This window comes from Psammomys obesus, unplaced genomic scaffold (assembly GCF_907164565.1).
Source record: "Psammomys obesus unplaced genomic scaffold, mPsaObe1.curated_primary_1811, whole genome shotgun sequence".
Lineage (NCBI taxonomy): Eukaryota > Metazoa > Chordata > Mammalia > Rodentia > Muridae > Psammomys > Psammomys obesus.
Genome location: NW_026595981.1, coordinates 3,726,387 through 3,743,064, shown reverse-complemented (window position 1 = coordinate 3,743,064; position 16,678 = coordinate 3,726,387). Strand labels below are relative to the sequence as shown.

General features: G+C 42.9%; 1 protein-coding gene across 2 annotated transcripts in view; it reads right to left on the bottom strand.

Moving 5' to 3' along the window:
- Phf12 (PHD finger protein 12) overlaps positions 1-16,678 on the bottom strand; it is a 44,737-nt gene that overhangs the window by 17,125 nt on the left and 10,934 nt on the right. For both annotated transcript variants that reach the window (XR_008721579.1, XM_055619771.1), the window contains exons 3-4: positions 5,707-5,779; positions 2,605-2,998 (exon numbers count right to left, since the gene is read on the bottom strand). Coding sequence is in view for 1 of the 2 variants with exons in the window: in XM_055619771.1 (XP_055475746.1) it covers positions 2,605-2,998; positions 5,707-5,779 (467 nt within the window). In the remaining variant the exon portion in view is untranslated. The remainder of the gene's footprint in view (positions 1-2,604; positions 2,999-5,706; positions 5,780-16,678) is intronic.

Sequence of the window (16,678 nt, the reverse complement as noted above, 5' to 3'; positions counted from 1 at the left end):
ACACACACACACACACACACACACACACACACACACACACACACACATATGTCCAAGACACATGGTCAACAAAAACTAGTCTGTAAAGAAAACTGAGCAAAAGACTGCAATTTAACCATGTTTCTATAGAAAAGAGAAATGCAACCCTTAGTCCTGCGCTCACCTAAGGTAAGGTCTTTATCATCTTGGCTGGCTTGGAATTTATGGACCAAGCTGGCCTATCAGAGATCTACAACTGCTGGGGTTAAAAATGTGTGGCACCAAGCAAAGTATGTGGAGTGTATACATACCACACATGCGTGTATGACAAGTGCCTTTACTGTAAGAGCTATGTTGCTAGTAGCCCGAGAGGCATATTCATTCATATTCCCCCTCCTCTCTCATGATTGGGCCCTAGCTGACCTCAATCTCACAGAGAGATATTTTCCTGACTTCCCCATGCTGGGATTAAAAGGCACGTACCACATCTGACTTACTTGTGCCTTTTAAGCTCGCCAGTTTTCTTGTTTTTGCACATCCATGCGTGTGTGTAGGCAGGAGGTTGATGTCAGATGCTTTGTTCTTTCTCTACTTTATATATTGAGGCAGCCTCTTCCTATAGAGCTTACCATTTGTTTGTCTGGATAGCAAGTTTACTCTATCTCTGCCTCCACAATCTGGGATTATAGGCAGGCTGTCATGCCCACCTGGCTGATGATATGGGTTCCAAAGATATGAAGCCCAGTCCTCACATTTGCATGGCAAACGCTTAGTCTCTGAGCCATCTCCCTAGCCTCTTTTTTTTTTTTTTTTGAGACAGGGTCTCACTCAGTAGCCCAGGCTGACCAAGAACTCATTATGTAGCTCAGGCTGGCTTTGAATTCTTGACAGTTCTGCTTCTGCCCCTTAAGCGTGGGAATACAGGCACTTAAGACACCATGCCTAGCCAATCTCATTTCCCCTAGGAAAAAAAATTAAGATCTAGAAGCATCATGGTATCAAATAGAAGCCATCATGACTCTCTTTGTGAAAGGGACAATTTGATAATAGCTATCAGACCGCCCACTGCAAGCTGTGACCTAGTAACTCTATCACTAAGAATTTACCCTACAGGCATATTCACAACTTAAATGTGCACAATGATGCATTTACAAAGTTATTTGCTGAAACACTACCTTTGTAATAAAATATTAGGAGGGGCTAGAGAGATAGCTCAATGGTTTAAAGGACTGGCTGCTCTTTCCGAGGACCCAAGTTCAATTCCCAGCACCAACAGGGTGGTTCACAACCATCTGCAATTCCAGTCCCGGGGGATCTGATGCCCTCTTCTGGCTTCTGTGGGCACCAGGCACACACATGGTGCAGAAGACATACTTGCAGGCAAAATACCCATACACATAAAAATAAATAAATTAGAAAATATATTAGGAACAATTTAAATTGCAATGAATAAAAAACTATTTAAATCAATTATAGTACATTTATACAATGGACTATTATCAAGCCATAACAAAAAAATCTAAAGAAATGCTATTAATGTTAATGTATTAATGTTAAAATCACTGAACTGCACTGTAAGGTTAAACAACAACAACAAAACATACAAACTTTAGAATACAGGCATACAGGTCCTCGCTTATAAACACTTTTTCTCCTCTCCTCTCTCTCCACACCAGGATTAGGTATCTGCAAAGGACAGGAGGTGCTGAGAATCAAATCCAGGACTTTGTGCTTACTAAGGAGATGCTCCATTACCCAACTACATTCCCTAAGCTTTGTTTCTTTTCATTTATTTACTTAAGAATTAAAAAAATGTAATTATGTGCATTTCTGTATCTGCACATGGGCTGTGGGTTTGTGCGTGTAAGTGCAGGAGCCTGCAGCAGAGGCCAGGGCACAGATCCCACAGGCTGGAGTTGGAGACAACTGTGAGCTGCCTGATGTGGGTGCTGGGAATGGAACTTAGGTCCTCTGGAAGAGAAGCTAGTGCTCTTAACTGCTGAGCCATCTCTCCAGCCATCTCATCATCTTTTAAATAGGTTTTAATTAATTTATTTATTCTTTTACGATAGGAATGTTGCCAGCATGTATATATGTGCACCATGGGCATGCCTGGCGCCTGTAAAGGTCAGAAGAGAGTATCAGATTCTTTGAAACTACAGTTACTGGTGGTTGTGAGTCAGTACGTAAAGGCTGGAAACCAAACCTCAGTCCTCTGCAGCAGCCAGTACTCTTAATGACAGAGCCATCTTCTAAACCTTTCTATGTTTTGGAGACAGAATCTCAACATGCAGCTCAGGCTGGTCTCAAACTCACAATTCTCTTGCCTTACAATCCCAAGGGCTGAAATTACTGGTGTGCGCCAAAATACTTGACACACACACACACACACACACACACACACACACACACACACACACACGGGAGTAATAGACAGGAGATAGAAGACTCAGAAAAGGAAAACCCGAATAGGTATTATAACAACTAAACCCTCTCTCCAGGCAGAATCAGGGATAGGAACAAAGCAACCCTTTGCAGGCAGCACTCTCTCTGGGCTAGACAGTAATCCCTTGGGAGGCCAGGGTAAGAAAGGAGGACAATGACGATGATGGTGATGTCGCTAACCTGGAAGTGCAGTGGTACAAGTCAGTTCATTGGGCAACTGAAATTGGGTAGGGTTCCGCTCCATGGCGGCAGCAATCAGAAGCTCAAAAGGCCGCCGCAGCTGGGGCTGCACAAAGTCCGGTTCTGTTGCTACTGGCTCCTCGTCCACGTCAATGATGTCCTCATCGACGTCATTATGCTCAGAGGTGGGGGTCTCCGTGCTGGCGTTGGATGTGGGGGTGCCAGGCCGGCTGGCTCTCCTTTCCAGGATCCGGGCATGGGCTATGGCCTTGAGTTCAGTTTTGCTGGCTGATCTGTCCAACAAGTCAGTGTCACTGCTGGGGGATGTAGTCCGTTTGCTAGATTTGTCTACCAGTCCATTGACGTGGCCCAGCTCCTTTTTCTGCTCTCGTTTCTGTGCAAATGAATAGGTGAGCGCATCATGAAAAGAACAAAATAGATAGAAGTGGGCAAGCAACGTCTTGCTAGACCACTGGAGAAAATTACAAAGTCCCTTATACATCACATAATCATTCACCTAGGAGCCCTGGGACAGCAGCCTGTTCAAGCTGAAATTTTATTTTGTATGTATTGGAGTTTTCCCTTGCACCATGTGTGCCTGACAACCACAAATGCCAGAAGACAGCCTCAGATCCCCCAAAACTAGGGTTGTAGGTAGTTGAGAGCCACCACATAGGTGCTGAGAATTGAACCCAGGTCCTCTGGAAAAATAGCCAGTGCTCTGAACTGCTGAGCCATCTCTCCAGGTATAAGTGAACTAACCAAAAGCGAGAAAACACAACAACAATGAAACGAAAACAATGTGAAAAGTTAAAAAAAAGAATTGCAATTCATTATATTATACTTAACATTTATATACATATTATATATACGGCAAGCAGCTAAAAAAACATAAGAACAAATTTAGTACAATTAAGGTCAGAATACCATAATGCAAACTAAGGTCTCTGTTACTTGCTGGGAACATCATGATACCGAAAAGTTTTGAAAATGGCTCAAAATAGACAAAGTCTGCAAAAGTTAAACAGGCTGGAGAGCTCAGTTCTCAGAGGGGTACCGTGTGGAGAGAAGCAACGCAGCTAGCGTGGTACCCAAGAAAGGTGGCGTTCAATCTTAACTTGAAACTCTAAAAGTGACACTTCTCAGAAGGCACCACATGGAAAAGACTACAGTGAATTTAGTAGAACTAGAAAATATGACAAAGAAGTGTTGTCACACAAATCTCCAGTGAGTTGGGCCCTAGGCAATTCAGGAACTTCTCCATCCATGAAAACTAAAATCTTTCTCCTCTTAGGGATATGGTGGTGATAAAGAAGACTGCATATATAAGAGACACAGATGGCTCTGAGCTGGGAAAAGACCTAGCTTCTGCTAGGAATAACAGGACTAACTATAAGGAGTTCCTGAGGCCAAGAGGCTATGTACTTCAATTCATTCACTGTAAATACTTGAGGCCAAAGGGGAATGGTGGTGATGGTGCTGATGGTGGAACAGTAGGTTGACAGGTCTGTGTGGAAGCGAGTGACAGCAGCATCTCAGGAGACACACACTATGTCATACTCTTCCTAGCAAAAGATGCTGTTTCCAGAGAACTCAAGACCTAACAGAGCCTCAGAATGAGACAAAATCTGGTTCCAATCTCAGCTCTGTCCGTTTGAGTCCTTGGGAAAATAGTCTGTATTTCATTGCCTGTTTTTTCCTTTTCACAATTAAGACCTACTACCAGAACTCTGATGGCTGCATGAATCAAGTGGAATAACAGCAAACACCCGGCGTACAATGGGCACCAACAAGTTTTCACCGGCCGATCCCAACCCATTTGAGCCTAGCTTCTTTGCATGCTAAGTTTCAGAACTGACAGGCTACACTCTGTGGGGAAAGATTTTAGAGGCCAGGTAGCCTGACGGATAGCCTGGTTTTTGGACCCCAGGTGAAACCAAACTACATTCAGCTCTAGTTAGTGGCTGACTTGGCTCTGGCTTGCTTTCTTTCGCTCTCTCTTTTTTTTTTTTTTTTTTTGGGGGGGGGGGGCAGGGAGACAAGGTTTCTCTGTATAGCCTTGGGTGTCCTGGACTCCAGGCTGGCCTTGAATTTACAGCAATATACATGCCTCTGCCTTCCTGAGTTCTGGGATTACAGGCGTTTGCCACCTGGCTTGCTTTCTAATGGGAACTATTGTACATACAATGAAAAAAAAAATTAATGCCCACTTGTTCACCCTTTTAAAGCTTGAAAACAGTTATATATATATATAAACCATAATCTCTGAATCAGCTCATTCTGCTTATGCAATTGAGGAAGTTATCACTGACTATGACATCATTTTGAGACTAAGAAAACAGTAGTGATGTCATAAGCAAAAAAAATTTCTGGTTATACAAGTAGTGTGGGAAGAAAACAGGGTAGCCCACAGACATGTTCTAATCTACAGCCTTTAATGTGAAGGCGGGATCAAATATAATCTGTTGGAAACACACCTACTTCCTCCTCGACTCTCCCCACCTCAAAACAGGGTTTCTCTGCCTAACCTTGGCTGTTCTGGCCTCCTGAGTGCTGGTACTAAAGGCCATGCCACCACACCCAGCTCCTACTTCCTTTTTTGATAAAGGAAAGTTTAGCTCTTGCTAAACTTCAAAGTAGAAAATAAAAAGTCATGCTCATAGTTCATAATTTAGTTAGTTCTGAACTAACAGAGCAGAGGGAAGGGGAACAAAGAGAAATCAGACATTCAGGGCAGAGGGGTTCAAAATTCACTCCTCCGAAACAACCAACCAAGCCTCTGGATACATCATGGAACAGAGAAGCAGCCTTCTCTTCAGATAACGACACCACATTCACGCCATTTCCTAAGAGGCCAGTAAGATCAAACTGCCTCTGTCACTAGCTGACTAGACACAGCTTGGGGAATTAACACACCCCTTCTGCCCTCTTTCACATCCCACATCTTCAGTTTTAGGCCTTACAGTCAACATGGAGTATGGCGATTCCAGTGTCAGAAGAGACAAGAATGGCTGAAAACCCCTTAGGACCACCTTAACTCTGAAGCGTCAGAGCTCTAGCGCTGGCACTCTGTGGGAAGCCTTCAGAAAGCAGCAGTATTACCTTTCGGCGAACAGTGCACCGGTGACACATCCACTCCCCAGGAGGCAACATCTCTTCACTCAGTGGAGGGTTACTGTGGGGAAAAGACAAGGGCAAGACTAAGTAACTAACCCTTGCTTGCAGCTGAAAATAGATCTGGCACACGCTGCATGTCTCTACACTACCACTGTGGCCGGCTCTGGAGTACTGCTGGAGTTCTCATGTCCTTCCAAATGCCTATTCAACAACTTTTATAATCACCTCATCTTAGGAAGAGAAGCCAAATGCACAGCTATTAACCCTGGGCTTACAGGAAAAGACATAAAGTACTAGTTGAGGGCCAGAAGTGTCATTCCCAAATTCTGTACTATGCCTCACCAAGATCTCCCACACTGTTTGAAAAGTCTTAGTCTAAACCCAACCTTTTCTCTCTGTGGTTCAGAACCTTGTCACAGAGTCCATTCCAACCTGGCAGGCCTCCTCAGGGAACCAGGCCCCCTAGTTAAATTGAACTTTGCTGTTTTTCTTTCTTTTTTTTTTTTTTTTTTTTGCAATATACTTCTGGTTGGAAAGCTACACCCTCTCCCACAAACTATCTGTTCTTAAAGCTTGCTCTAGTCAGCCTGTGGTAGGCGTCATGGCCTTGTTTTCTCTCCCACCACAAGCAGTCCTTTGCCCTCTTCTTAAATTAAGGTTTGCCTCATGACTTGCTTTGACAGACAGAATACAACAGATGTGACATGCTGCAACTAACTCCCAAGCCTGAGTCTTAAGCAATCTATGGACTCTAGTCTTATATACGTTTGGAATGTTCAGTCTCAGGGCTCTGCTGTCATGCTAAGAAAGCCACATAGAAGAGGGCTGAGGTGTTCCAATCAACCAATGGCCTCAGCTGAGTTCCAACGAGTCACACCAACTACTGCTTTGAGTCATCATGGACATACCAGATCAGATGAAACGCCAAATAACTGATCCTGGCCAACTACAGAAATCCACCCAACTGAGCCCAATTCAAGCCTCAGAATTTTAAGATAACTAGTTTCTGTTTGAGCCACTGAGTTTTGGTATATATTAATAGATTACCAAATATGGTTTCTCCATCGGCTCTTTCCAAACTCAGGTCCTTGAAAGAATAGCATGCACTCTTAACCTTGAAGCCATCTTTCTAAGCCCATGTCTTTGCATTTTTAAAAGACTGAATTTGAAAGGCTAAGGCATGAAGATTTTGGTGCCAGCTTAGGCTACACAGTAAGTTACAGGCTGGCCTGGGCTGCAGGAAACTCTGCTTCAAACAAAGAAAATCCCAGACCAGACAAACAAAAAAACTAAAGCTGCGTACGGCTGGACCCTACATCTGACTTAAGACCAAAACACAAAAGTTTGTGTTTTTTTTTTTAAACAGAGCTACCTCAAGTTTATCTAAAAAAGACACCAGTCATCTAGAGATTGTGGAGGGTCACACCCATCCATTTGTCTTCACCCTGGTAGGGAGACTCTTTCTACAGGGTGTTCATAGGAGCCTGAACTGGAGCTAGCTACAGTTTTGGCTTTGGTTTGGGTTTTAGCCTTTGGTTGGCAGAGCCTGTAGCCCTTGGCTAAGTAGCCACACATCCTCTTTCCAAGCTTGGGGTGAGTGATGAAAGAAGTCAACAGAATTTGTGGTTGGGGTCCTTTGGTATCCTGGGCTTAATCTCCTCAGGCTCACAAAGGGTCTTGTTGATCTCAGCATGTGCATTCACTGCCTTTGCATTGTCTGACTGCACCTTCTTCAGACCCTTCTTGTGCTCCCTGGCAAGATGTTCCGCAGGAACTTGGGGCTGATTAGAGATTCATATCATTGTGATTGGAGTTTCATGATTCCATTTCTGTGCCTGTTTTGGGCCTGGTTTTGTGTGGTATGATTCTTGAACTTGGCCAAGTCTTCACAGTAACCCGAGCTCCCCAAAAAAGTTCCCGGGAACAGAAGGATCAAGTTGTTTATAAAGGACCTTTAGTACTCCAGCTGTTGGGGACACAGTGGAATGCCTAGTGGAGCACCCTAACCTCCAAGCCGAGTGTTTCCCTCTCTGTCAGTCAATCAGCAAAGTGGGCACCACACAACTCATCATGCACCCATCAAACACAGATCCAGGGAGAACATCAGACATTTACTGGACACTTAGGCCAGGCAATGTGCTAAGTGTTGGGATTTCAGACAGGGCCTGTACTCAAAAATCTCAGACACACACACACACACACACACACACACACACACACACACACACACAGAAAGGTACCGGTTTCAATAGCACATTTGCCCAATTACAAATTAGTTCTTCCAGACAGACTCTCATCAATCATTTGCTATGTCAGTGGATGGCACTCTTTATCAGTCATAGCTACTCAGTCAATGGTAATTCAGCCTTTAAAGCTGCTCAAGTCAGGGAACACATGGGCTCTAGAGGAAGCCAAAATTTAAGAAGTAGTTATTTATGCATTTGGTAACAATGATCATAGAGACAAATTTCCTGGATGGGTGTTTAGATCCATAAGAATACTGTAGCATCAACTTTCAGATTCCTCCTGGGAACTATCCATGTCCTAGGAAGGTTATGTTTTAAGTGTCTACTTCATTTTCTGGATCAGTTGGTAAAGTCCTTCCTCCACAAGCATGAGGACCTGAGCTCCATGCACATAAAACCCACATAAAACCAGCCTGATGTGATGTGCACACATCATCTCTCTCAGTGCTGGGAAACAGGGACTTCACAGTCAGCCTGCTTAGCATAACAGATAACCCTTAGGCCAATGAGCAGGCCTGTTTCAAACACCAAGATGGATGGCTCCAGAGGAACCACCACAGGTTAACCTTTAACCTTCACAAGTGTGCATATGTTAAAGCTCTGAGTATTCATAGTTTGCATATGCAACTAAAGATAGGCCTTTTGATTTTGGTACAGCTTTCTATTAGGCCAGATAAGCCCTATACATTTATTTTTTATACACCAATCAATTTGAAAGTTAATTATGGATATTAATTTTTCAAAACAAAACCTTTTTTTTGGAGACAGGGTCTCACTATTCAGCCCTGGCTTCCCTGGAACTCACTATATAGATCAGGCTGGTCTTGAACTTACACAGATCTACCTGCCTCTGCCTTAAAGACGTGTGCCATAACATATGGCCAAAACCATTATTTCTTAAGCCAACTTCTGCTGTGTGACTCCAACACAGCTAAATTCCCACGAACAAATTCAAATGGCCCATCTCTATACTGATAAGAATGTCTAGATTGGTCAATGTCTAGAGTCGATCATAGAAAACTACAGATATCCCTCACTGGGTCACTGTGATGCCTACACTGGTAGACTTCTCTGCCTAAGATTCAAAGTCCATTGCCAGATGATTAAACTTACAGCCAAAAACTGTAGTCCAGTTTTAATCTAGAATACCTTTTCTTCTCTAATGAGGCTGCAGCTCACCACCACAAATGAAAGATGTTAGTAGCTGTGGTTCTTGGCTCTCTAATTAAGAGCATCTGTTTCAGTCCTAGGCCAGTGCCACTGATCTGAGTCTAACTGCATGCATTTTCCTATTAACACATGTGAACCTGCACAACATTAACATTTACTTCAGACTAGTCACCACCAGTGGGACTTGTTGCTCCACAGCACTGTGCTAATTATCCATCCAGCACAAGCAGTTTTTCAATATGGAACTGGAAGGGAGAGGGGGAAGGGAACATAGGAACAAAGGCAGGACAGAGGGAGACAGTGAAGCAGAAGGAAGGAAGGAGGGAGGGAAGGAGGGCGGGAGGGAGGGAGGGAGGAAGGAAGGGAGGAAGGAGGGAAGGAAAGAAGGAAACGTGAGATCACTTATGTGTGGCTTGCAACTGTCCATCTAAGCAACTGTGACATAAACCTTTTCTCCTGCCTGGAAAAACAATGAAAAACCTCACTTAACTAAAGGTGTTGGTATATATCGTAGAACAAAAGGAGAAAAATTTCAAGAAAAAAAGCTCATCCCATCTTCTCCGTGGATGATAAAATATTCAATTTATTATGTAACAGATACTAATAAACACTATCAGTACACAACAGACCAAGAAGCTCTGCCAGGCCAGTCTAACAGGCCAGTCTTATACATAAGCTGGTAGGGTCCCTTCGGTCAAAAACTACCAATCTCCAAGATTAAGCTCTCTCAGTCATTTATAGCAGCTTCAGTTGAAATAAATTTGCAGATCCAGAAAGATTTGATGGCTTCCCCAATGTATATATAGACCCTGCCTTGTTTTGGTGTGAAACATGGTGTTCACCAAGCAAATAATAGCACTAAGCAGTTTTGATTTTTAATTTCATAGTTCATAAATCTCATCTACCCATCTGATATCTACTACTAGATTAAAATCCCCTAATTATACTTAGCAGCATCGTGAAGACCAACAGAAAACACAATGCATGCTTACAATAGGTTTTTACTCTGTCACACTGACACTGCTGTCTAGGCTAGCTCAAAAATTGGGACTGGCCAAAAAAGCGGTAAGGTGATTGCTGACAAGACCACAGTCATATTTCAACCTCACAGCAGCCATCTTGACCTACAGGACCTCTGAGCTCTTCCAAAAGTAAGTCTTTTCAACCTGGACAGATGGCTCAGGTTCAGGGTACTTACTTACTGCCTCTGCAGAGGACCTAGGTTTGGTTCCCAGCATCTACATGGTGGCTTATAACTTTAACTCCCAGGGGATCTGACTGACACCTTCTGGTCTCCACAGGCACCAAGCACAGAAGTGGCACACATACATATACATAGGCAAAATACTTACACACATCAAATAAAAACAAATGTACATTATTTTTTAATCTTAAAAAAAGGAAGGAAAAGAAAATATACCTTTATCTAAACTGAAACCAGGTCTGTCCTGGCAGAGCTACGAGGCAGTAGGTAACGTTTAATTAATACCCCAATACCCACAAAATATCTGGGCTTGTGAGATGGCTCCAGGAGTAAAAGCACCTGAGGCAGAACATACAGAGAATCTGAGTTCTGTTCTCGGAACTCATGATGGAAGGACAGACAGCAGCTCTTCAAAGCTGTCCTGTATTTTCCATGTGCGCAACAGGGCATGTGCTTATAAATACCACAAAGAGTATTAATGTTTTTTTTGTTTTGTTTTGTTTTTAGATAGGGTTTCACTATGTAGCCCTGGGTAGCCTCCAATTCAGAGATCTACCTGCCTCTGTATCCTTAGTGCTGGGATTAAAGGTGTGTGCCACTATGCCCAGCTAAATTTTTTGTTTTGTCTTCTGAGACAGGGTTTCTCTATGTAGCCCAGGCTGGCTTTGAACTCAAGAGATCCTCATACCTTTGCCTTCTCAGTCAGCTAAATTTTTTTAATAATTAAAAAAATATATTAAATATTCTTAAGGGGATGGTGAGATGGCTCAGTGGTTAAGAGCACTGGCTGCTCTTCCAGAGGACCAGGATTCAATTTTCAGCAACCACATGGCAGATCACAACTGTCTGTAACTACTGTTCCAGGGGATCTGCCAAATTCATATAGATATATCTGCAGGCAAAACACCAATGCACACAATAAAAATAAATCATTAAAAAATGTCTTCAGGTTAGGGATATAAGGCAAGGCTGTGAGTTCAACTACCATCACTGCATAAACCAGACATGGTGATGCATGCATGTTATCCCAGAACTTTGGGAGGCAGAGGCAGGAAGATGAGGATTCATCTTGATAACCAATGAGTTCTAGGCCCTGCTGGCATACATGGGACCCTGTCTTGCGTAAGAGAAAAATAGAAAATTATTTGGAGAAATGGTCTCATTAATGTAGTCCACACCCCACAGCTCTGAGTGGCAGCGGGGACTGAAACTAGTGTGCCTCGGGAATGCTGGACATGCGCTCTACCACCCAGCTATGTGTTCGGCCTCGAGGCTGCTTCCTCCCAGGCGTGTACCAATTAAAGAAAATAAACAGGTAACACATTTTATATAAGAATATGTTTATATAATGTAAAAACAAACATATATATATGTGTGTGTATGTATGTATGCACGTATGTTTTTCGACACAGGGTTTCTCCTGGAACTCACTGTGTAGATTAGGCCAGCTTCAAACTCAAGATATCCACCCATCTCTGCCTCTTAAATTGCTGAGATTAAAGGCAGGAGATGCCCAGATATTTTAAAAAAATACTAAACATAAACTTTACATCGACATCCAAATATAACATTGTATATTTTAAGGCAAGAAAATTTAATGCCAGCAAATCAGTAAGCTTCTTCTGGACACCTGTGTGGGCAATGACATTTATCTTCAAACATGGCCTACCTCTCAAAGGCAAAGAAAATGGCTACATGGAAGAGAAAAGTGTCATGGGGGTATCTGAATAATGATCTTTCCTTTAACCACTCATACAGCTAATGCCACAAGTACATAGGGTGTATAAGGACTGTGCATTTTCCATTCAAAGCCTCCGCAATAGTGTTAACAAGGAAACCAATGAAGTGCCAGGCAACTACAAATGCCCCATTGAGAAACTCAGCTAGTTGCGTCACTCTCCAGCACACAGCCCTTTCAACTAGCTGACTGTGCCTTCAAGTTTTATTGTCTTCTATGTAGAGCTGCCTCATGGCATCTTCCTAGCAGACGGCACCTGGAGAGAAGCACTACCACAAGTTAGTTCAGGGGAGAGGAGGCAGGGGAGTTCTAGAGTTCTGCCAGCATCTGCCTCTGCCACCTTTGTGACAAGATTGGTCCAGTGTCACAGGCCCGATTTATTACCAGACTGGCTGCTGTTAGATAGACGGGCTGGCAGCAGCACTGGCAAAAGGGCTTTAGTCCTTCACCTCCCGGCAGATACCGCCACCCACCTAACTTTGAGGAAGGGTCAACATTCTGGTCTCAACAGCAATTTTTTTATACTCCCGGAGAATATTTTGTCAGGAAGAACAACAAGAGTTTCAGAGGTATGGAAACTAAAATCAAGTACTGTTCTAAGGTCAAAATTTGTGCTTTATTTTGAGATGGAGTCTCACAGTAGCCCAGGTCAGCCTTGAACTTGGGTGATCTGCTCACCTCAGCTTCCCAGATACTGGATTTCAGTTGTGTGAGCCACTACACTTAGCTTCTGTCACCAAATTTTAGAGCACTACCAAACAAAAGGCAATACCTGGACAATACTCTTACTACAAAAACAACTCAGGAATCTGGGCCAGGTATTAATACTAGATGTAAAATTCTATATAAAGACCTAGGAAATACTAAAAATAATAATGTCCTTTTCCTTTCCTTCCTTTTTTGCTACAATGTCTCACTATACATATAACCCAGACTGGTCCCACACTTACGGCAATCCTAACTCAGTGTGTGCACATTTAGACATTGTAATAATAATATTAAAAAGAACTTAATTTAGGCAACAAGTTTCTACTTAATATTAAAGAGACTTCTGCTTCATTTACCATCTTCTGGCAGAGGAGAAAAGACTATTATTTGGCCCTTAACAGCTCACCTCCCCCTCCCCCCCACCATTCTATTCCTAAACCTCAAAGCTCCCCATCCTTCAGGACTGAAGTAATCTCTGGGCATGCTGTCAGGCCGTGCTGTCTTGGTCTGACGCCACAACTAAGCGCTGACTTGGGTCTCAAAACCATTCCAGTTATACCTCCAGTGACCTATTTAGAAGTTGAACACACTTCTCAGAGACAGAGAGCCATGGTTCTTCCCTTTGGCCCACTTTTAGGCTATCTGTACATTTACAAGTTTATGTAATACAATAAGCATACACTTTCCTAACATACATTTTATTTCAATACCAACAAACCACAGATGGCAAAGATGTCTGATATAACAGAATTAGCCAGTTCCTTTGATCAGGAGGTAAAGGATGGCAAGGCTAGGTGAAACCAGGAGGACCACAGAGGAAGGATCAAGTAATCACGAAAGACAGAGCGAAGAGACCATCAAAAGGCTTAAACCAGTAACATAATTCTCCCTAAAATCACTTAAGAGGATACTCTTTCAAAAAAGATGGCAAGCAAAATCAAAGAAAAGCATATGCAAACAACCTGGTCCACATACATTTAATCTACACACAGTTAATGGAGAAAATTTTTCATGAACCAGTAACTGAAAATGTTTACCATAAAGTTTTCTTCCATAAAGTTTCCAAAAGAGAACCAGTAGAACTCTGGCTGATCATAGAAGCTCATGGGTGATGCAGAGAAAATCAAGAGCAGGCAGGCAATAATACAGGGCCTCAACCCAAAACACCCAATGTTTTCTGTATTTTATTAGCTTCTTTGCTCTTCACAAAGAAGGTGTGAAAAAAAATTATATTCAACACCTTTGTATGGGTCAGAACTGAATGAGAACCTGTAAATCAGGAGTACAGGTGTTGCTACAAGCTGGATTCCAGCTGGAACTCAAGCTTGTTAGTAATTTTGAGAGGTCTTCCTGCCTGGCCAGGACTTGAAGGTCTTCAGGTTGTGGCTAATTCAAACCCGTGGAGAGTCTTGTCTCACCCCCTCACAATGGTTTTAGAAGGAACCTCACACAAAGCAGATCAGGGAAGACCAGCGCTGCGCTCTGGCACTATCCAATTCCACAAGTATTTCGTCCTGTGAAAACTAGGAAACATTTCTGGGAGATAGTCCATATAGTTTTTCAGAGAAAAAAAAAAAAAGGGGAGGGGGATTAACTATCATAGTGACTAATATTTAGGAAATCAAGTGTTTTTGGAGGAAAGGAACCACCACATTTACATTAATTAAGGTACTGTCCTCATAGAATAACTCACATAGCATCTTTATTCCTCAGTCAGTGTTTCTGCACGCCTCGAACTTGTAATCAAGCATGAGGAGCAGGAGGAAAGGCCAGCAGCTTTTAAGTACTTTAGTACTTAAAAGGTTCACTCAGTGCGACAGCAAATGAAGGAGAACTCTGAAGAAGTGGATATAAGTTTTTCATTACCTGGGAAACTGCATGAGTCTGCAAGATGTACTCAGAATCTGCTTACTGTGAATGTAACAACTGCTTTCATACCAGTGAATTCAGTTTCTTCCACACAGATTAAAGTCAATAATTTCTCCTATCTCATCCTAAAATTTTCCTGCCATAGAGATATGCTAAAACCTCATCTTTGTTCTCATTTGCTGAGACCTAGATTTAGAAATAACCTTAGGCTTTAAAGGACTTCGATAGCCGGAAATAGCAGGGAGGAAACACAGACAACATCTCATTCTTCACTGCTTGCAGTCATGGGGAAGTAGTCAACAAGTGACCTGTGTACGGTGACAATCAGCAAAACCAAAGTGCCTTTCTGAAATTTGGTCTAGGACTTGTACTAAATACAGTGTCCTCCTCTTTCCGGAAACTGGTGAGGACAACTGTACTGTGGTCTCTTGGGAGGCTACCATTATGTGCTCTTATAAATGCACTAGGTGCTCTCTAAGTGTCACTTGTGTGAGTGCCCTTGGCCTTTAAGTCAAGAGGAGCCAGTGCTGTGTGTATATAGGTGAAGACTTTGTTTTCCACTCTGCTGATCTGGAATTCTGGCACCTTAAAACAAGAATATTGGGGCTAGAGAGGTGGCTCAGTAGGCAATAGGCTCTGGCCATCAAGCCTGATGAGCGGGGTTTGATCCCTAGGACCTGTATGGTGGACAAAGAAAATCGCCTCCTGCAACTTGTATCCTGACTTCCATGAAAGGTGGCAAAAGTCCCCACTCTTAATTAAGCAAAACCAAACAAAAACCCAATACTGGTTTTAAGAAGCTAGTACTAATTACTGTAAGAGCCGTGGAAGCCAGAGAAGCTCCTCCTGGGCAGCCCGCTTAACGGCACACCCAAGGAGGAATGCATGCACTGGAGATGTGGCCAAGTTCAGAGACGGATCTTAACACTCTCACCTATAACCAAAAGCACACATTTAGTGCCATCAATTTTCTATTATTTTCTCACTTAGAAGAGAAAAAAGATTTAACTCATTTTTTTTTTAAAAAAAAAAAAAAAAGGAAACCTGCATGTCAAGGTAGCAAAAATTTGATTCTATGAGCTACATAAAACCCTGAGGCAAATATTCTCTGCGTTCTGATTGCTTATTTACTGTCCTTTTGTTTGCCTTTTTTCATTTTTTAGGACAAGGTCTCATGAAAGCCAGGTTGACCTCTTCCTCCTGCCTCTGCCTCCCAAGTATTGAGATTACAGGACCAGCATCACACCGGGCCTCATTTATTACTACCTACGTTTTCATAAAGATATGTAAAAATAAGTCAGTATGCTTAGTGTACAAATGACTTGCTTTTGTTAACTACTTCAAAGCACAGAGCATTAATTGACACGGAGCTATTTCCACCCCAAGCTGTTACCATTCAAACTAAAGCAATTAAAACCTTCCTTCTTGGGGGTAGACATGGCTCAGCGCTAAGAACACTGACGGTTCCTCCCGAAGACCTGAGTGACTCCCATCCCCCACACGGGAGCTTACCACTCTCTTAACCCCAGGACTGAAACAGTTGTTGCCCTCTTCTGACCTCTGTACGGTGCACAGACACATGTGTAGGCAAAACACCTGTGCATACATAAGGCGAAATAAATAATCTTTTAAACACAGGCACCCTTCATCTTCTGGGACCTGGGCGATGACTCTGGTTAAGGGCATCTACTGCTCTTCTAAAAGGTTACAGTTTGCTTCCCAGCACCCCATCGGGTGGCTCAGATCCACCTACAGAGCTGCAGATGTGAAGCTCTTTTGGCCTCCATACACACCTGCCTGAGCACAGGGGTGACAGGTGTGTACACCAGGTCCGTTTTAATGTAGTGCTGGGGACTGAACCCAAGGCTTCATGGATGCCAGCCAAGCAACCAGTCTACCCAGTATTTCCTATAGTGTAACTCCTAGCCTTAGATTTTTTTTTGCTAGCAGGATCACCTAGAAATGTTGAAACAGCATTAAGTCAAAACACACAGTGAGGTCCTCCTCATTGAGGTATATTAC